This window comes from Microcaecilia unicolor, chromosome 3 (genome assembly GCF_901765095.1).
Source record: "Microcaecilia unicolor chromosome 3, aMicUni1.1, whole genome shotgun sequence".
Lineage (NCBI taxonomy): Eukaryota > Metazoa > Chordata > Amphibia > Gymnophiona > Siphonopidae > Microcaecilia > Microcaecilia unicolor.
The window spans coordinates 179684703-179707323 of NC_044033.1; the positions used below are offsets into that span (position 1 = coordinate 179684703).

Below are 22621 nucleotides of genomic sequence, written 5' to 3' on the forward strand. Positions count from 1 at the left end.
TATAGCATTTTTGTAGCTTTTCTTTGCACCGCTTCCAATCTTTTTACATCTTTAGCAAGATACGGCCTCCAAAACTGAACACAATACCAAGTGGGGCTTCACCAACAACATGTACAGGGTCAGCAACACCGCCTTTCTTCTGCTGGTTATATCTCTCTCTATGCAGCCTAGCATCCTTATGGCCACGGCCTTCTGTCTCCTCATCATCCTAGCTTCTGTCTCCCCATCCCCCCGTAGTCAGCATCTCCTTCTGTCTCCCCATCCCCCCATATAGTCGGCATTTTCTTCTATCTCCCCTATCCCTCCTTCCTTCCCCCATGGTCAGCATCTCCTTCTCTCTCCCCTTCCTCTCCCACACTCATGGTCAGCATCTCCTTCTCTGTCCCCTTCCCCCCCCCCCATAGCATAGTCAGCATCTCCTTCTCTCTCCCTTTCTTCCCCCGCCCCATAGTCAGCATCTCCTTCTCCCTTTCTTCCCCCCCCCCATAGTCAGTATCTTCTCTCTCCCCTTCTTCCCCCCCATAGTCAGTATCTTCTCTCTCCCCTTCTTCCCCCCCATAGTCAGTATCTTCTCTCTCCCCTTCTTCCCCCCATAGTCAGCATCTCCTTCTCTCTCCTCTTCTCCCCCCCCCCCCCCATAGTCAGCATCTCCTCCCCTTTCCCTCTTTCCCCCTCCATAGTCAGCATCTTTCCAGGGTTTCTCCTCATCTGCATTTTCCCCTCTCCTCTGCCCCCTGCTCTGGCAGCTGTTCACCCTTTCTTTCCCTCCCGTTGTCAGCAAATCCCTCCCCTCCTTCTCCAGGTCTGGCATCTCTCTCTCCCTGTCTCCACTCTGGTTGAACTTTGAATTTGTCTTTACTTCAAGAGGGTAGCAACAGCAATTGCATACTCTGCCTGTGGCCAGCCCCAGACCCTTCCCTCTTACGAAGCCAGGACCGTGTTACTGGGGGCCCCAAACATCCTTGAAGTTGAAAGAGGGACAACCTGCAAACAAGCTTTGGGGCTCCCTCCCTAACGTCTGGGCCCCATCATGTCTAGCACCAGCCCTGTATGCAGCTTCCTGTTTCCAGTGGGGCAGGATGTGTTAGAAGGAAGGCTCTGGGGCTAGCCACAGGTAATGTATCTGAACTGCTGCTACAGCCAATGACCTCTCACAATAAATAAATGTTTAAAGGTAAACCAGGGGGAGAGAAAGGCAGGGATGGTGGACTATAAGGGGCATGCATCTAACAAATCATGGGCCATGCACCCTAGAGGGAACAGTGTCAGAGGATCCTATTTGCCCCAACCCCTAATTCCAACATTGCCATCCAACAATACGGGACACTAGAATAAGACCGCTTTTAGTAAGAGAGTACCTACACCTAAGTTAAAGGAGAATTTCTGTTAACTTGCAGTGGCAGGGTCAGCCCTGTCACTGAGAGGGCTAGGCATCCACCTGGGGCATCAGGCTTAAAGGGTTGGCAGCGCTGCACCACTCTGATATAGCCAGTAAAGATAGCTGCAGTGAACTATTTAAAAGCCACTGTCACCAGCAGGCCTTTCAGCATCCCAGTGTGCATGCATTCAAGTCCTGCCATGTCCCACCCACTCCAGCAGCAGGGGTGGGAGGGGGGGTGCATGGCTGATGGTTCACCTAGGGTGTCCATTATCTTTGGCCCAGCCATAGGCAACAGGGCCACTGAGAGACAAAGCCAGACCTGGGACAAACAATGTTCAGCGCCCCGCTGCCACTGTCACCCCTCCTGCTTCCGCCGCTCCCGACCCTCACAACAGCGATCAAGAAAGACCGCTCGCTGGCCACGGGTCCTTCTTCCTGGGGCGTTCCACCTCCTGTGAAGTAACTTCCTGTTTCTGCATAGGCAGAACACAGCATGAAGAAGGACCTTTGGCCAGTAGAGCAGTCTCTCTCAATCACCAGTGCCGGACCCGGGAAATCTTGCCCCTCCCCCCCCTAACTCCCTGGCTCAGCTGCCTGTGCTATTAGCTTATTTCTGGGATTTTTGAACATTTGCTGCACATATTTGGAGCTGGTTACGTATTCTTTACTCAGTGCACTTGTTGCATGTTTTCTGCTAGTTACTGCAGTTTATTTATTTATTTATTTATTGTATTTATAGTCTACCTATCACAAATCTAGGCAGGTCACAACATAGGAACATCCATAATCATACACATAGTAAAAATACCCCTGATTCTAGAAAGTTGTGTAACAAGTTATAGAATTGTGGCAGTTACACACACATTGAATAATGAGTTGTTAATTGATGTTAATGAGCAATAGTTGGCTGTAATTGCTGTTAATTGGCTCCAGCTGGCACTAATTTGCAGTTCGAGTTGGTATTCTACACAATGTGTGTGCAAACTCTACAGTGTGCAACTGCAAGGGGCTAAGGACCTGGGAGGGGCATAGGGAGTCAGGGAGTGCCCTGCACTCAAGCGTATATGTTACAGAATGCTAGCAGTTATGCACCTAACTGCCTACAGTTAGGTACGGGCATTTAGATTAGATTTATTATTTATAATCTTCCCTTATCCAAGGCGGAGCACAATAAAAACATTTTAAAAAATATACATATGCATCACATCTATAACTACAAATCAACAATAGACAAAATAACAAAATCAGGCAGCTACAGGACAGTCCTCTGTAAGTAGACACATAAGCCAGGCAGAACAAGTGGTTCCTTAAGTGACGTTTAAACACATGCATCCAGGGCTCATTTTTTATCCTGAGAGGCAGTTTGTTCCATTCAGCTGGACCAGTAACAGAAAATGTGCCTTTTCTTTGATCCAAGTGTAGGTGCTGTAATGAGAGCACAATAGGGTCACATCCCATAGCTGACAGCAGCGGTCGTGCTGGTACATACCACTGCACTGCATTTTTCAGATAGAGAGTCCTGATACAGCGCACAATGAATCATCAATAATAGCTTGTACTTTATACGGTAGCCTACAGGCAACCATGGAGCTAGCGTAAGTGCTTGCACCTAAAGTTAGGCGCATAATTGTGGGCTTACCCTAGTATTTTGTAACGGCAGTAACATGCATAACTGCCGTTACAGTATTTACACAAGCATTGTGATGATGCGTGCTAACTTCAGGTGGCTTTTTGAGAATTACCCCCCAAGTAAAACATAATCAATATCGGTATAGTCAATATAAAAACGAACGGTCTGTTGATGAACATGTCTAGAAATCAGTCATCTCTGCTTTGCAATGAGCAGCTAACGTGAGCATAGCTGCACATACTTTACCGTGCATTGTGTCTAAGCCAAAACTTAAAAAAAAAAATAAGAATAGTTTAAATTGACCTTTAAAGGAAGGTGTATCAACCATCACCCTTAAAACTAAAGGCAATTGGTTCCACTCGGCACATCCTGCTGAGAATGAGCACCTCCTTGTTTTCGGCAAAATGCATTTTCCTTTTGGGTGGTACTGAAAGCAACTGAGTGCCACCTGAGCACAGAGCATGGGAGGGTTTATAGATCTTTAATACCGAATTCAGTACATCGAGGCTTCCATTCTGTAAAAGCCCTCTGAATCAATAACAAAATCTTAAATTTAATTGTGGGGAAAAAATCAGCAACCAATGTAAATCACATAAAAGAGGGTGATATGTCGTGACACAGAATTACCAGTCCCCAGCTGGCAGCAGGAATTTGCACCGATTGTAGAGGTTTGATGCAATGTTGTGGAAGACCCAGAAGTAAAAAGTTACAGTGATCCAGCTTGGTTAACAACAAACCCTGGAGTACTGATCTAAAATTGTGAAATGATAGCATGGGTTTGAGCTGTTTCAATAAATGGAATCTAAAAAGGACTGTATCTATAAGCAGTTTGGTGTCAAGTGTAACCCCAAGGCTGGAGACTTGTAATGAGATCTTAATGTGAGCATAAGGTAGCTCATGACTTGTGGTCCTAGTTTTTGTTCTAAGAAAAGAGGGATAAATATCTTGCATTTGGGAAGGCTCTAGGACCTCTTACCTGTAGGTGCTCATACCTGCATAACATTTCCTTTTTGCCATTCTCTTTTTCTTTTCCCAGCAACATTCTCTCGTTTCCTTGGATCGCTGAAGACCCAAGGAGCCCAACCTTGCAGGATGTGGAGAACCAGATGTCCAAGCCAATGAATATATGCCCACTACTACCTGAGACTGAGCTCTTACCTGAAGACACAGCCATGGACATCACGTAAGCTATTTTTGTATTAGAGGAAGTTGTCTCTCTTCTTCCCTCCCTGTGTGGGTCTGTTCTCTCTCCTCCCGCTGTAATCCTGCATCAACTCCTGTATCCCCACCCCCCACAATCCCAGCACTTCTCACTCTTCTTCCTTGCCCCCCCTCATGAGTCCACTACTTCTCCCTCCCAGTGGCTACAGTACCTCTCTCATGTGTTCCCCTCCCACCTAGTCCAGCCTGACCCTCTTTTGTCAGCAGTGACATCAGTAAACACCTCCCACCCCCTCTGACTCAACTGTCTGTTTATCCATGAGCAGGATCCAGTAGAAGGAAGGTTCTGGGGCTGGCTGCAGTCGTAAGTACATAAGTATTGCCATACTGGGACAGACCAAAGGTCCATCAAGCCCAGCATCCTGTTTCCAACAGTGGCCAATCCAGGTCACAAATACCTGACAAGATCCCCAAAAAGTACAAAACATTTTATGTTGCTTATCCCAGAAATAAGCAGTGGATTTTCCCCAAGTCCATTTTAATAATGGTCTATGGGCTTTTCCTTTAGGAAGCCGTCCAAACCTTTTTTAAACCCCGCTACACTAACCGCCTTTACCACATTCTCTGGCAATGAATTCCAGAGTTTAATTACACGTTGATTGAAGAAACATTTTCTCCGATTCATTTAAAATTTACTACTTTGTAGCTTCATTGAATGCCCCCAGACCTAGTATTTTTGAAAAGAGTAAACAGACGCTTCGCGTCTACCCTTTCCACTCCACTCATTATTTTATGGACCTCTATCATATCTACTACTACTACTACTTAACATTTCTAGAGCGCTACTAGGGTTACGCAGTGCTGTACAATTTAACAAAGAGAGACAGTCCCTGCTCAAAGAGCTTACAATCTAATAGACAAGTGAACGGTCGGTCCGATAGGGGCAGTCAAATTGGGGCAGTCTGGATTCACTGAACGGTAAGGGTTAGGTGCCGAACGCAGCATTGAAGAGGTGGGCTTTAAGCAAAGACTTGAAGACGGGCAGGGAGGGGGCTTGGCGTAAGGGTTCAGGAAGGTTGTTCCAAGCATAGGGTGAGGCGAGGCAGAATGAGCGGAGCCTGGAGTTGGCGGTGGTGGAGAAGGGTACTGAGAGGAGGGATTTATCCTGTGAACGGAGGTTACGGGCGGGAACGTAAGGGGAGATGAGGGTAGAAAGATAGTGAGGGGCAGCAGACTGAGTGCATTTGTAGGTAAGAAGGAGAAGCTTGAATTGAATGCGGTATCTGATCGGAAGCCAGTGAAGTGACCTGAGGAGAGGGGTGATATGAGTATATCGGTTCTGGTGGAATATGAGACGTGCAGCAGAGTTCTGAACAGACTGAAGGGGGGATAGATGGCTAAGTGGGAGGCCGGTGAGGAGTAAGTTGCAGTAGTCCAGGCGAGAGGTAATGAGAGCGTGGACGAGAGTTCGGGTGGTGTGTTCAGAGAGGAAAGGGCGAATTTTGCTGATGTTAAAGAGGAAGAAGCGACATAGTAGAATTGGAAAAGGTACAGCGAAGGGCGACGAAAATGATAGTGGGGATGGGACGACTTTCCTATGAAGAGAGGCTGAGAAGGCTAGGGCTTTTCAGCTTGGAGAAGAGACGGCTGAGGGGAGATATGATAGAAGTGTATAAAATAATGAGTGGAATGGATCGGGTGGATGTGAAGCGACTGTTCACGCTATCCAAAAATACTAGGACTAGAGGGCATGAGTTGAAGCTACAGTGTGGTAAATTTAAAACGAATCGGAGAAAATTTTTCTTCACCCAACGTGTAATTAGACTCTGGAATTCATTGCCGGAGAACGTGGTACGGGCGGTTAGCTTGACGGAGTTTAAAAAGGGGTTAGATAGATTCCTAAAGGACAAGTCCATAGACCGCTATTAAATGGACTGGAAAAATTCCTCATTTTTAGGTACAACTTGTCTGGAATGTTTTTACGTTTGGGGAGCGTGCCAGGTGCCCTTGACCTGGATTGGCCACTGTCGGTGACAGGATGCTGGGCTAGATGGACCTTTGGTCTTTCCCAGTATGGCACTACTTATGTACTTATGTACTTATGTAGGTCTTGGCTATCTGCTGGATATGCGCAGAGAAGGAGAGAGAGGAGTCAAAGATGACTCCGAGGTTGCGGGCAGATGAGACGGGGAGGATGAGGGTGTTATCAACTGAGATAGAAAGTGGAGGAAGAGGAGAAGTGGGTTTTGGTGGAAAGACGATAAGCTCGGTCTTGGACACGTTCAGTTTCAGGTGGCGGTTGGACATCCAGGCAGCAATGTCGGATAAGCAGGCTGATACTCCCCTAAGCCATCTTTTCTCCAAGCTGAAGAGCCCTAGATGCTTTAGCCTTTCCTCATAGGGAAGTTGTCCCATCCCCTTTATCATTTTTGTCACCCTTCTCTGCACCTTTTCTAATTCCACTATATCTTTTTTGAGATGCGGCGACCAGAATTGAACACAATATTGAAGGTGCGGTCACACCATGGACCGATACAAAGGATGGGCAGACTTGATGGGTCATATGGCCTTTATCTGCCGTCATGTTTCTATGTTTCATTATAACGTCCTCATTTTTTGTTTTCCACTCCTTTCCTAACAATACTTAACATTCTATTTGTTTTCTTAGCCGCGCAGCACACTGAGCAGAAAGTTTCAACGTATCAACAACGACGACACCTAGATCCCTTTCTTGGTCCGTGACTCCTAACGTGGAACCTTGCATTATGTAGCTATAATTCAGGTTCCTCTTTCCCACTTGCATCACTTTGCACTTTGCTCACATTAAACGTCATCTGCCATTTAGATGCCCAGTCTCCCAGTCTCGTAAGGTCCTCTTATAATTTTTTACAATCCTCTCGTGATTTAACAACTTTGAATAACTTTGTGTCATCAACGAATTTAATTATCTCACTAGTTACTCCTATCTCTAGGCCATTTAAATATGTTAAAAAGCAGCGGTCCCAGCACAGACTCCTGGGGAACCCCACTAACTACCCTTCTCCATTGAGAATACTGACCATTTAACCCTAATGTCTGTTTTCTAATTTTCAACCAGTTTTAATCCACAATAGGACACTACCTCCTATCCCATGACTCTCCAACTTCCTCTGGAGTCTTTATTGCTGTTGCTGCTGGCAAAGAGGGAAGGTTTGAAGGACTGCGATGTGGGGGGTGGGAGGGAGAGGCGCTGGACATTCTGGGGGGGGAAGAGGGAGTGGTGCTGGACCAGAGTGGTGAGAAAGAAAGAGGGAGATGTGCTGGACCCACAGGGGGGAGGGAGTGATACCAGACTACTGAGGAAGGGAAATAAGAAAGATGCTAGACCCATGGGGGGAGAAGGACAGGGACAGGAGAGATACTAGACTATGGGGAGGAATAATAGTAACATAGTAGATGACGACAGAAAAAGACCTGCACGGTCCATCCAGTCTGCCCAACAAGATAAACTCATATGTGCTAGTTTTTGTGTATACCTTAACTTGATTTGTACCTGTCTTTTTCAGGGCACAGACCGTATAAGTCCGCCCAGTACTATCCCCGCCTCCCAACCACCAGCCCCGCCTCCTACCACCGGCTCTGGCACAGACCGTATAAGTCTGCCCAGCACTATCCCCGCCTCCCACCCACCAGCCCCGGCACAGACCGTATAAGTCTGCCCAGCACTAGCCCCGCCTCCCAACCACCGGCTCTGCCACCCATTCTAGGCTAAGCTCCTGAGGATCCCTTCCTTCTGAACAGGATTCCTTTGTTTGTCCCACGCATGTTTGAATTCCGTTACCGTTTTCATCTCCACCACCTCCCGCGGGAGGGCATTCCAAGCATCCACCACCCTCTCCGTGAAAAAATACTTCCTGACATTTTTCTTGAGTCTGCCCCCCTTCAATCTCATTTCATGCCCTCTCGTTCTACCGCCTTCCAATAATATGTTATGATTCTGCTAAACAGGTAGGGGAATGGTTGGAACCCACTCTGCTAAACAGTCAGGGGAATGGCTGGAACTTGCTTTTCATTGGCCTGTCAGGAATTGAGCTGACGTCAGAAGCCAAGATCTACTTAACTTTACCTTTCCCTACAACCTTTGCTTTAGCGTTTGATTTCTGTCAGCTGAAGCCTGCTCTCTCTCTGTCTCTCTCTCTCTCTCTCTCTCTCTCTCTCTCTCTCTCTCTGCTAGAGCACTTTCTGTATACGTTGGAGTGTTTTCCTTACTCTCCTCGTAGCTTGTTGATTCTGTGTGTGTGTGCTGGGTATTCCCAGCATGAGCTTGATTGCCTCACTATACTGCACCTGTGTTTGTTCCCTGCTTGCTGCTGTAGTCTGGTCTGTGGTAAGCTTGTCCCTTGTATCGTTTCAGTTGGTTTGTTTAGTTTCCCTTTCCTCAGTGTAATCCTTTATGTGCTGTATTTAGTATTTGCCTTCTGTAGTCCTGCCTCTGTAGGCAGCCTCTCTGTCCTTGTATTTGCTCCTATTTGTTTAAGTTTTCCTTTGTTGCCTTACCTTTGTCTGCTGTGTTTGCCCTGCTTCCTGCTGTTTGGTGTCAGAAGCAGCCTTCCCTTTAGCATGTTTTTTCCCCTTTGTTTGCTGAGTCTATCTCCTGATTTTGGTGAGCATTGCTCCTTGTCTGATCTGTGCATGTTAAGGCAACTTTCTTTGTTTGTTACCCTTGTGTGCTGTGTGGCACAGCCTTGTGTATTTCTATAAGCAGCTTCTCTTTACACTTGTGTGCTGTGGGGCCAGCCTTGTGCATTCTTGTGTGTGGATTCCCTTTACCCTTGTGCGCTGTGTGGCACAGCCTTGGGTATTCCTATAGGTGGCTTCCCCTTACCTTTGAATGCTGTATGGTACAGCCTAAAGTATTCCTTTGAGTGGCTTCCTTTAGCCTTAACTGCCGTGTGGCACAGCCTTCTGTATTCCTATAGTAGCTTCTGGCTGTCACTCGTTCCCTGGTGTCTCTAGCTTGCGCTGTGTGCGTTGCCTGTGCTGCAGTCCCTTTGGAGACCCCTCGTTGTTTTTTTTTCTCCCTTCCCAGTGTATGACTTGGTTCCTGTTCGGCCGTGAGGACTACACTCTTGGACTCTGTACAAGTGGGTTCCCGATAGGCCGTGAGGCCCGCCTGAATGCTCTATCTCCCATTTTCCGGTGGTGCTAGTTGTTTGTGCTGTGTGTGCGGGGCTTGGGGCTTGGTGGCTGAGTTTGTGCGTAGTGCCTGTTTGGTCCACCCTAGGCCTTGGCCAAGATCGTATGCTAGGCCTGGGCTCAAGTGCTTACGACCAGATTGGGAGAAGCTGAACCAATGGGGGGGGGGGGATGGTAGAGAGAGATGTTGGATCATGGGGGATAAAGGGAAGAGAAAGGGAGAGGTGCTGATCCCACAATGGTAGGGAGATATGCTGGACCCATGGAGGGGCCAAGGAGAAGGAAGGGAAGAGAGGGAAAGACATGCCATGATGTGGGATATGGAGAAGAGAGAGGGGTAGAGATACTGGACCCATGGAAAAAGAGAAATATACTGGCCAAGGGGGGAGGAGAGAGACAAAGAATGCTGGACCACGTGGGGTGGGGAAAGGATAGGAAAGAGACTGGACCATTTTGAGCATGGAGGGCAGAGAGAGGATAGATCTTGACACAGAAGTGCAATGCTAGATAGAGAAGAGGGTAGAACAGAGGAGCAGTGCTGGACATGGGGAGGATATGGACATAGAGGGACAATGCTGGACACAGGGAATGTGGACACAGAGGGAAGATGTGGACAGGATGAATAGGGACACGTGGGAGATGCTGTATAAGGGGGGAGCATTGGGACAGGTACACAGGGGTGATAGACACTGGAGGGGATAGTGACAGAGGGGAGATGCTGGACATGGGAGGATAGGGAAACGGGCAGTGTGGCTGAACAAAAGGGACACAGCGGTAATGTTGGACATGGGGGGAATATGGACACAGGAGATGCTGGACAAGGGAAGATAGGGACATAGAGAAGGAAGAACTGAACATGGGGGAGGGATAGGGACACAGAGGGGAGAGGGATGATGCATATGAAAAAATGTCAAATGAACATGAGATTCTGGCAAGAAAGTTAAGAGAAGACAAAGGAAAGCAAAAACCACATACTGGGACCAATATGGAAAGAAGTGACGTCATTGAGAGCACATGGATGCTCTGGCTAGTTCTTGCATCGAGCTTGTAAATAATTTAGAGCAAAACCCTTAAGTGGTGGTCCAGTGCAGATTTGGATGCTTACTAAGTGGGGAACCCCTGGAGTACATTGGTTCACTGGCGGTTGCAGTAGATCTAGTCCCCTCTTGTTGTGGGGCAGTGGTTGACCAACGGAGAAGAGTTGGTGAACATGGCGGTGGCCACGAGTGGTGGTTCAGAAGAGAAATTGGAGAAGATGGACTATTTGGAGGCAACATGAGAGAGATTAAAAATGGTTTGGAGAGCTACAAAGTGAAATGGCAGCGCCCAGAAAGGAAAATAAGGATTCCGTAACGGATTTGAGGCAGCAGGTCTCAGAGTTGGGAAGCCACCTTTGCTGAAGCTGAGGACCAGTGGCAGGGCCACCGAGAGACTGGGCCGGGCCCAGGACAAGGCCGCCCCTGCCCCCCGCTCCCCTCCGTCCGCCACCGGGCCGGGCCCCTGCACTATATGTAGATCCTTCAAGAGGTAGTGTGTCATGATTTAGGCTTTACGCCTTTTCTGACGTTTTGGTGCCACCTCAGTAAAGCCAAAACACAATCTCTCCACTGCAAAACACTATACACAAACTTGTGCAAGAACCCACTCATAACCTTACCAAACCATAATAGCACTAATTCCAAGGACAGGACAAGCTACAACCTTATGCGTGGAAAGGCAGCACTATAATTACACTGGGCTCTAAAACACCAGTACACAACCTAATGAAAAACAAAACAAAAAGGGCTGCAAATACTACACACTAGCAGAATACTGTACCTTGATCACACATGAAAAACACATGGCAACAGATATGACACAAGGAACTAGAAATAAAATCTGAAGGCAAAATACTAAACTAGAAAGTTACCTCAAGAAGTCAGACTCAGCATGCAGCAATACTAGAAAAATTGAAACTTGCATGAAAAATATCACAGATACACATTTCCAAAAGCTGACATATTCTGAATAAAATACTTTTTTCTACCTTTGTTTGATCATGGTTTTTCTATTCGCTTTGGTCCCGTCTTCTGTTTTATGCAGTGTCTTCTTTCCGTTTGATATTTTTTCTCTCACCATGTCCACCATCCTCCTGTGTCCTTATGCGTCCTGTCTACCATCTGTAGACCTGTCCCTGTCCTTCCTCAAGTTTCGGCATCTGTCCTGAAAGTGTTCCGATCCAGCCCTTAAATTCAGCAATTTTCCCTCCATCCATATCCAGCATTTCTCCTCACTCCCCTCCATCCATGTGCATGTACTTCCTGTCTTCCCTCCCCTCCATCCATATCCAGCATTTTTCCTCTCTCCCTTCCCCTCCATCCGTGTGCATCTCCTTCCTTTGTCTTTCCTTCCCTTCATCCTTGTCTAACATTTCTTCTCTCTTCCCTGCCCTCCACTCCATCCATCCATGTCCAGCATTTCTCCTCTCTTCCCTCCATCCATGTGCACCTCCTTCCTGACTTCCCTCCCCTCCATCCATCCATGTCCAGCAACTCTCCATTCTCCCCTGCCTTCTCCATCCACCCATATCCAGTAAATTTCCTCTCTCCCCTGCCCCTCCAATCATCCATCCATGTTCAGCAATTCTCCTCTCCCCCCTGCCCTCTTGTCCAGCAATCTCTTCTCTCTCCCCCCTGCCCTCTTGTCCAGCAATCTGTTCTCTCTCCCCCCTACCCTGTCCTCTTGTCCAGCAATCTCTTCTCTCTCCCCCCTGTCCTGCCCTCTTGTCCAGCAATCTCTTCTCTCTCCCCCCTGCCCTGCCCTCTTGTCCAGCAATTTCTTCTCTCTCCCCACAGGCCTCCCTCCGAGATCCAAGGCCCCCCCACTACTACTACTACTACTTATCATTCATTTCTATAGTGCTACTAAACTCCCTCCCTCCGAGATCCAAGGCCCCCTCTCCCTCCCTCCGTCCGTCCGACCGACTGACCGAATTCCAAGGCCCCCCTCCGTCCCTCCCTCCGAATTTCAAAAGCGATCTTGTTCTTACTTCGTCGGGGTTACAGCGAGAGCAGCAGGCAGACGCAGTGAAACGCATGCAGCCGGGACCAGAGCTGAGAGACAGACAACAAGGGAAGGCTGAAGCGCGAGCCTGCATGCTTTTCACTGCGTCTGCCTGCTGCTCTTGCCGTAACCCCGACGAAGTAAGAACAAGATCGCATTTGAAATTCGGAGGGAGGGACAGAGGGCGGGCCCTGGGAGTTGGACGGAGGGAGGGACCTAGGAGTCGGACGGAGGGGCGAGAACCCACGGACTCGGCGCTGGGCCTCCCTGGAGGCCTGGGGAATTTTGTCCCCCCCTCTCGGCGGCCCTGACCAGTGGAGCAGCGTGCAGTTGAACTGGTGCTGCTGCAGCAGGACTGAGCAATGGCAGAGGGACAAAGAAATGCTGCCTATTAAACTAGAGGATCTGGAGAATTGCTCCGGACGCAGTAACATCAGGATTAGGGGACTCCCAGAATCTGAAATTTATGCTGATGCTAAAAATGGTAGTGCAGAACAGCTGTTCAGTGCTGCTGGAGTGGAACCCTAGATAACCAGACAGAGGCCCTGTTGGGGTAGACAGCCCCCCTCCCCCGAAGCCTGGGACCTAAATGGACAGATAGAACTACAGATATAGTGACCTGTCTAACCTCCTTTGATCTGAAACAAATAGTGATTCTATAGCGTTCCTTCAGACAAGCACAGACAAATGGGTTATGCTTCTCTACCAGCAGGTGGAGACTGAGATCTACTGACTTGAAAGTCACCTATAAGTGGGCTGTGCAGTCCCCCTAGAGTCACTGTTTTCAGCCTCCAGCAGGTGTAGAGGTGGTGAGTCTGTGCAGTCGTGTTCCTTTATAAGTCTGGGGAGTCATTTCTGGCATTTTCCTTTTTTTTGTCTGATTATTTTTTCTCAGAGAGGTGCTGAATAAGTTAAAAGGAAGGTTGCCTCTCAGTGCTGATCCTTTATTTCTTGCTGGACCAAGGTGGGGGGCCTGAGGGGGTCTCCTTAGCCTCAAGGGTGCTACGTCCGGGCGGGTGGGTGGGTGGATCTGGGTCCCTCCCTCCACTCCTCCACCTCCTCAATTTTAGATGTGCTTCAGCAGCTTGCTCTGTTTCCTCACAAACAGCAGCTTTGAGAGTCTGGGGGGTCTGCCCATTGCTGCTCCCTTTGAGATGTATATATATTTTTTAAGTGTTTCAGCTACCTGCTTTCCACAGCCTCTCTGCAAGTGTCTGGAGTGCGCGCTGTTTATTTTTACTGAATGCCGGTTTCACTTTCATTGCGGCTGGCTGAGAGGCTAAAGCACTGCCATGTGTATCCAGCTGCAGCTTAGATGTGGCAGGAGTCTGCGAGCATTGCTTAATTCAGGCAGGCAGTGTTATGCAGGCAGAGCAGGAACTGGGACAATCAGGGGAGCCTTCCTCTCGTGGGGACTCGGGAACTGCAGCCATCTTGTCTGATGCATTGGGCCCTGATTTGCCTCTGCAGTTAGAGCTGGCAGCAGGTCTCTTGTTTGAGCGGCAAGTTGATCCTTGGATGCAGGAGTGGATTTTGCGCCTGATTTCATTTTGGCAATGTACTGGGCCTTTTGCCTCCGTAAAGTGTGGGTCAGACTGGGGGGGGGGGGGGGGGGGGGGATGTGGGCAGTGGGCCTTTCCTTCCTGACCTTCCTCTCCTCCTTTACCCCCTGCGCCTCCCAAGCACTGTAGAGTGTCCTTTAGGGAAGATTGTCTGGATTGCAATGAGGCAGTTTCTGATGAGGAGACAGATTGGCCTGGGGAGGATCTCCTGGCTCCAGCAGGTCAGGGGAAACTGAGGAGTGAATGGAGGACCTTTCCTGTAGGGAGGATTCCTCGGTGGTCCGCGTTTTCCATCGTGATGAGCTTCAATAGTTGATTATGCAGGTTTATTCTGTGCTGCAGTTAGAGGAAGAGCCTAAGGAAGCTCCGAGGTTAGTGGATCCCTTATTGAAGGGGATTCGTAAAGCATTTTGATCCTTTCCTATGCATCAGGTCTTTACTGGAAGAAGTAAGTAACTCATTAGTCTCACACACACACACAAGGAGTGATTCAGGCTGCATATACTGCAGCAGGACATGTTTATCCACTCCTACCCTAGCTGAGATAATATTTAACCATTTCTCTGACCTCATATGCAACTTTCTTTAAATCAATCACCTTACTTTCTAACTCTTCCTACTTTCTTACCCTTCTATATGTTACAACATAGTAACATAGTACAGTCCATCTAGTCTGCCCAACAAGATAAACTCATTTTACATGGTATGTGATAATTTATATATATACCCAAGTTTGATTTGTCCTTGCCTTTCTCAGGACACAGACCGTAGAAGTCTGCCCAGTACTGTTCTTGTACTAAGTTCTGAAGCTAACATCGAAGCCCCTCAAAATTTACACGCCAGCCCATCCCTATCTGTTCAGTCACGATCAGGGCATAAACCATAGAAGTCTGCCTAGTTCCCGTTTTGTTTCCAGTTACCGGGGTCGCCACCCAATCTCTGCTAAGATTCCACGGAACCATTCTTTCTAAACAGGATTCCTTTGTGTTTTTCCCTGCATGTTTGAATTCCATTACCGTTTTCATTTCCACCACCTCCCGCGGGAGGACATTCCACATATCCACCACCCTCTCTGTGAAAAAATACTTCCTGACATTAGTCCTGAGTCTGCCTGCCTTCAACCTCAATTTGTGTCCTCTAGTTCTACCGCCTTCCCGTCTCCGGAAAAGGTTCATTTGCGGATTAATACCTTTCAAAATATTTGAACATCTGTATCATATCACCCCTGTTTCTCCTTTTCTCCAAGGTATACATGTTCAGGTCAGCAAGTCTCTCCTCGCACGGTTTACAATGCAAATCCCATACCATTTTCGTAGCTTTTCTTTGCACCGCTTCCAGTCTTTTTACATCTTTAGCAAGATATGGCCTCCAAAACTGAACACAATACTCCAAGTGGGGCCTCACCAACGACTTGTAGAGGGGCATCAACACCTCCTTTCTTCTGCTGGTTATGCCCCTCTCTACGCAGCCTAGCATCCTTCTGGCCACGAAAGTCGCCTTGTCGCATTGTTTCTTCACCTTCAGATCCTCCGACACCAACACCCCAAGGTCTCTCTCCTGAGTCGAGCTTACTAATCTCTCCCCTCCTATCCGGTATCTCTCTTTTGGGTTTCCGCACCCCAAGTGCATCACTCTACACTTTGTGGCATTAAATTTTAACTAATACAAAAGAACAGAAACCTATTGTATAACTCTACCACTTGTAACATAAAAAACCTCTGTGTAAATAGTAGTAAGCAGAATAGCTAAATATGTAGAACAGTGCTCAGGACTAGGTGCACGAGTTAAGGTATAGGGCAGCTTGTGATCACAACACCACTACCAGCATCATCGCACTGCCAGCCCTCCCTTCCTACCAGAATATTACTAATGTTCAGTTGTTACAGTTCAGACAGAAACCTGCCATATAAGATAATACCAGTACTTATCTCTACTTTTGTTAGAAGTGCTGGGTGCAGTCAGGGTAGGATACGCTGCGCATCTATGCTTAAACTCAATTCCTTTTTTCTTTTTTTCTTGCTAGTGTTGAGGTGCAGTGTTATTTTTGATAAACCATAGTGGTTGTTTCCACGCTCTCTCTTTCCATGCTCTCAACATGCGTTCACATGTTTCGCCTTCTGGCGTCCTCAGGAGCACGGAATCTACAATATAAAATCCATAATAATCGTAGCTACCCTGCTAATTTGTTGAAGAAGAGACAGTACCTGCTTTCCTTAAGGTTCATTCTACTGGGGGGGCAGGTGGAGTCGTGGGTGGAATGTTCTTTAGTTTCACCTGTGCAGATTTAGAGGATGATAGTGTGATCGTCCTTGCTTTCTTTCCTTTGTTCATCATTATCGGTTAGATGTGCAGGTGTGGCAGGTCACGGCTTTGGTACTTCCCATTCATCTGTTCCTGTCTGGAAGGATGCTATAGAAGGAGAAATTAGGTCTTACCTGCTAATTTTCTTTCTTGTAGTCCCTCCAGACAGGCACAGGACCCATGTGTGTAAAGCTCTGTGTTGTTTCTGCTGGTATGAATGGTTGGTCTCTGATTGGTTTCACAGTTGAGGCTGTGAAGTCTGGTTGTAGCTGGTAAATGTTAGGAAGTATTTTTTCACGGAGAGAGTGGTAGATACTTGGAATGCCCTCCCGCAGGAGGTGGTGGAGATGAAAACGGTAGCGGAATTCAAGCATGCGTGGGATAAACAAAAAGGAATCCTGTGCAGAAGGAATGGATTCTCAGAAGCTTAGCCTAGATTGGGAGGCGGGGCTAGTGTTTTGGTGGTGGGGCTAGTTCTGGGCAAGACTTCTATGGTCTGTGTCCTGAAAATGGCAGATACAAATCAAGGTAAGGTATACACAAGAAGTAGCACATATGAGTTTATCTTGTTGGGCAGACTAGATGGACCGTGCAGGTCTTTTTCTGCCGTCATCTACTATGTTACTATGCTACTATGTAAACATTTTTTTTATTTCAAATAAAGACAAATCAAGCAAAACGTGTACAGAAAAACTAATTCAAATATGTAAAATTCTATCATAGGAAACCTTTGGGTTTAAAAAGCAAAACCATGTGCATGTAAGGACTGGATAAACGAATTAAAATAAGATCCCCTTAATACGTAATACTTGATAGCAATAATGAAACAGTGATTGAATAATTCACATAGCAAGCAACCTGAGCCAACAGATTTTTTTTTCCACTGAACGTAATTAACTTTGTATGAACTTGGCTCCTAATAGTGTGCTGAACTGGACAATGTTGGCACATTTAAACTGACTCAGGACAGTTCTGCACAAAGGAAACCCGCTGGAACTCTCGGCAGCCATTTTTAAAGAGCGATTTGGCAACGGGGGGTCAGTGCCAGCAGCGGGCAGGAAAGACTGGGGAACCTTCCTGCCCCGAAGACTCCACTAGATCATCAGGGTGGCTTCGAGTATGTGCCGGGAGGGCACCCTGTGGCTCGGGGGAGGGGAGGTAAGGAATCAGATCGCGGCAGTGGTGGGGAGCAGGAGGGAGCACCCCGGGGCCCCTGGAGGCATGGGACCCTGTGTGACCGCTCCTGTCGCCCCTACCTAAGACTGGCCCTGAGGAGAGAGAAACTGCCATCGATGCCGGCAGAGAGTGGCAGCAAAGGGGAAAATATCTTAAAAGATTATCCACTCCTGAGACAGAATCCGGACTGAGAGAATAATTTAAGGATGTCTAGAGACACTTTTAAATTGCGTGACTGGAAGTCTGAGTGAGGATTTGGAGACATAAAAATAATTGGAGGGTCTGTGATGTGTCAATGCTGTGTTTGGGGTGCTTGAATGGGGGATGAGAGGGGGTTTTCTTTCTGGTGTATAAAGGGGGTTGAGTGTTTCCTGTTCAGATGGTGGACTACAGGGAGTATGCAGTCATGTTAGGGGAGGGGAGGATTGGGACGGGGGGGGGGGTAGGTAAGGGGTGGTAATGGATTTGGTGGGATGACTGTGGGAGGAGCAGGTAGGAGATAGCTTAGCATAAATGGGGCGTAGCATGTAGGCAATAGGGTACTGTGGATACAACAGGAATTGATCTGAAGGTGGTGTCATGGAATGTAAATGGATTGAATGCCAGGGTCAAGAGAATGAGAGTTTTTAAGGAGGCAAGAAGAGTGGAATTAGATGTGCTGACATTTCACAAATGAGGGATATGAGAATGCTGTGGAATAAGTTCTTTCCCACATATTATTTGGTGAAAACCAAGAGTATACCTAGACAGAGAAGACTGGGGACTTCTATAAATGAAAAAAAGGAAAACTGAAATTCTGATTCAGATAAAAGATACTCAAAGGAGATATTGAATACTGGAGGGGGAATTAGTGACTAGAGTGGGGATCTACACTCCCAGTTTGAGACAGGGGTTGCTTTATGAGCAGCTGAGAGAAATTATGGTGGGAAGGGGATTTCAACTTGGGGTAGATAAAATGGGAAAGGAAAATTCCTGAGTGCGGCTGACCCTAAAAAAGCTGAAGTTGTTTTTGGAAACAATAGGAGTAGATACTTGGAGGCATATTTTCAAAGCACTTTGGGAGGCTAAGTTCCATAGGTTTCTATGGAACTTTGGGAGGCTAAGTGCTTTGAAAATGAGCCTCTTGGTGGTATAAAGAACATTTTACTTATTTCTCCACAGTTCATCAGTCATATCCCTGGGTAGATGCTATTGTGATGGAGAAAACCTTAGTTATGAACTTAAAGGAGGTGGGAATAGAGGCCATTTCTATCTCAGATCACACAACAGTTTGGGTCACATTGGCCTGGGGTAGGGAGGGTAAACCAAAAGGATATTGAAGGCTCAATGTAATCTTATTAGGGTTGAAATATAATTGTCAGAGGGTTATTAGGAAACAGAAGAATATTTTTATCCTGAATGATAATGGAGAAGTTTCTTCGATTGCATTCTGGGAGTGAATAATTTGGAGAGTTGGGGGAGTTTGTTTATTGCAGCCTATGAGAAACGAGAGAGGCAAAGGCAAAGTTATGTGTGAATATTAAGGATTTGGAGAGAGAACATAAAGGTATGGGGTCAAGCAGAGCATATAGAGCTCTGGAGAAAGAGAGGCAGAAATTGGCTGTCCTGGATACTGCAAAAGTAACATTTCAGTTAGATGTAATGAAACAACGCTATTATGAGCAAAGAAATAGAGTATCCAGAATGCTGGCAAATAAAAAATATAAGCAAAAAAAGGTCTTAAAATAAATGATGGTCATGGTGTGTTGGGAGAAGAGGACCCCGATAGTCAAAAATTTCCAAGAATTCTAAAAAAACACTATATAGTAAAGATGAGGGGGTGAGTAAGGAAATTATTGAAGGATGCTACCAAATTTTATAAAACTTTTAAGTTCATATTAGGACCCAGATTAAAAGACTTCTTTAACACAATACGGGAAGGAGGAGAGCTGGGTGCAGCGATGAAGGCAGCGTCCCAATGCTGTGTGGTTTGTATAGGCCCATTTCTTTCTTAAATCTAGATGTTAAAATCTTGGCAACAGGTTAGCTATTTGCTTACTCAAGTTGATTCTTGACGATCAGGTGGAGTTTATGCCAGGACCATATGCAGGTGATAACATCAGAAGAGTGCTGTCTCTGATGTGGTGGATAAATCAAGAAAAAATCCCATTTGTCCTGTCAGTTGGCCTTTGTCACACTGTGAAAAATGGACAACCAAGAATCCATGGTTTTCTCATAATTTGAAAGTTATGAAACTATAATGCCACCAGCTGGAATCTGCTTGGTGAAAATCAGGTGATGAACGTCTTCAAAAGAAATAGAAAGAACTGTTCATAAAATATAAATGAACCTATTTGATTTAAGGAAGCTTTATACCCTGCTGAAAAGTTTGACAACTTGTCAATTCTGTAATGTTTCCAGTGCCATTCAACCATCAGCAACAGATCTTGCTTCCTATTTTTCTAACAAAATTAAGGTGATATTTTAGTCTCTTCATCAAATATCAAGTAATGCTCAGCATTGTGGAGGAAATAATTGCAAAATAGATATTCTAGCTGATAGATGCTGGTCACCTTTTTCAGCTTTCGCTGATTCTGATAGTGTTTAGTAATCAAATGTCTTTCTAAAACAAACTGTCCATTAGATAAATGTTCTGCATATTTGTATTCTGAACCTCCTGAGTATTTGATTACATAGTGTAATATCCCCTTTCTCACTCAGGGTGACCTGGTTCTCAATATGCAGGTCATATGCAGATTAGTGCGCTACCCCTTCTCACTCAGGGTGACCTGGTTCTCACTAAGCAAATTAGACAGGTCTCACCAACAGCATATTCCTCAGGCAACCCTTTATTCCAGCCCCTTGGGCACACTTCTTCCAGCTTAAATACTTTATACTGTCACATGTCTTCACACTGAGCCTCCACCACACAGGCACATGGGCTCAGTATTAACATCAATACTTTGGGGACTTCTAACCCCAGGCTTTGCAGCCTGCTTTCTTCAGTACTTGGGACACACAGTCCTGGACACACAGTTCCTATAAGTACTGAGGACACACAGTCCAACACTAATGCTTTAGGGACTTCTTACCCTAGGATTTTCAGCCTGCTTGTCTCCTTTGGACACACCGTCCACCACAAGTCCAGAGGGTTAGCCAGTATCTTCCAGGGGATCTCTCTCCTCCTCCCAGCTCTCTTCTCCCCCCTTTCACAACTCAGGTGGGTATAAAGGGGTTAATTAGCCAAACAGGACCCAGCCCATAACCTCTTAGACCTGTTGCCCCCCCCCCCCCCCCCCCAGGACTCTCCCCGGACCTAGCAACCACCATCTATCCATTCCCCTACTAGCTCCCTCTATTGACCAGAATGGGCATTTTCCCGGTTTTCAGTGGGAGAGTGCCCTCTGGCGGCCTCCTCAAGTAAGGGCAGACACTGTGTTTATCACAATAGTTAACTTATGTAGTGAATTTGATTTTAAATTATAGCTGGTTTTCTCCATTGCTGGGCAACTCCCACCCCAAAAGCATCAGGATTAGACTTTTCTCAGTCACTGGGTTTTAGACCAGATACCAGTATCCCCTTTTTAAAAAATTTGAAATTTAATAATTATTACATATAAAAAATACAGGACAATTTTACATAAAAAGAAAAAAAAAGTCTATTTCATCACAAAGATCATAGTCTATATTATGGAGAGAACAGATGATTCAGCCACTGAGCTAATAATTAGAAAATACTCAACTCAGCTTTCTACACTATGGAAAACATCATATGAATTACCCCTTTAACCCCCGAAAAGCATTAGGCAACCGTCAAGGAAGAGTTGTGAACTTTAGTAGAAAGAAATGTCTCTAAGGGGCGCTTTTACAAAGGCGCCTAAGGGCCTACGCATGTCCAGCACACACCAAATTGGCATTACCACCCGGCTACCACGTGCCCTGGGCGGTAATTCTGAATTTGGTGCGCACTGAAAACACGCGGTAGAAAATACCTTCTACTGTGGGATGCTTACCCGGCAGTAAATGGCATTGGGCTCGTGCTGCATGCTTACCGCCTGCATAGCGCGTAAGATCTTACCGCTAAGTCAGTGGGTGGCGGTAAGGTCTCAGGCTGAAAATAGATATGCGCTGGTTTTCATTTTGCTGCACGTCCATTTTCAGGCCCCTTTAAAAAAAGGCCACTTTTCCAGGATGCGGTAAAAAAATGGCCCGGCGCACACCCAAAAGACACACTCGCACTGCCGCAGACCACTTTTTGATGCGGCTTAGTAAAAAGGCCCCTAAATGTATAGGATCCAAAAATAAAACGAGTGATATTCATGCATAATTAGGCATTTGCAAGGAAATTTTTCAAAGAATGTGCCTCCTACAGCCAAGACGTGAGAAGGAAGGCTTTACTCCTTAATTGAATTAGCCTGGCCACATCAGGAAGCATCAGCTCTCCTGTCTTCTTCTGAAAATAAGCTTTTAACAACAAAGTTTCTTCTCAGTAGAGCCTAATATAACCAATTCCAGGAATTTTGTCAGATCTAAACTATCTGGAGAATTCAGTTTATCAAAATTACTCTCCTGATTAATTTGCTTAACTGCTCTAGGAAGATAAAACAACTTTTTAATCTCTAAACCATCAAAAGATCATTTGCAACACATCTCATACATACATCTTAAACAGCTCTAAGGGTGAAAGATAATGTGTAACAGGAAAATTCAACAAATGTAAATTATACGCCCTAGATGCATTTTCCATTGCTTCCAACCTAAAATGCATCATAAGACTATCTTTAGTGGCAGCAGCTGCCACAGATTGACAAGATTTAACCTAGGATTCCACTTTATCTAAGCTCTTAGTCACTTGAGTAATTTTTTTTAGTCTTGCCAGTATCCCCTTTTTGACAAAACTTACTGAGTTTTCAGTGGCCTCTCAACTTTCAGATTTTATTATTAATTTGAATATATTGTTACCATCAAAACACGGTTTTAGGAATTTTCACAGCACCGAGGTGTTGTTGATTGCATTGACATCGGATGTTAAAAAAGAATTAAGTAGAGGAGTCAAATGATGTTACTGCAATTTGATGTGTCAGCGACGTTTGACATTTAATCATTTTTTGTTGAACAGATTGGCTGAGTGTGGAGTTCCTCAAAGTTCCCTAGTTTCTCTGCTTTTGTATAATATTTACATGAGCTCACTGGGATAAATTCCTTTAGATTAGA

General features: G+C 46.2%; 1 protein-coding gene across 7 annotated transcripts in view; it reads left to right on the forward strand.

Annotated features, from left to right (window-relative positions):
* The window catches only part of STAT6 (signal transducer and activator of transcription 6), a 221814-nt gene that overhangs the window by 185527 nt on the left and 13666 nt on the right, over positions 1-22621 (forward strand). For all 7 annotated transcript variants that reach the window (XM_030196653.1, XM_030196648.1, XM_030196651.1 and 4 more), the window contains one exon: positions 4048-4194. In XM_030196653.1, the coding sequence (XP_030052513.1) occupies positions 4048-4194 (147 nt within the window). The remainder of the gene's footprint in view (positions 1-4047; positions 4195-22621) is intronic.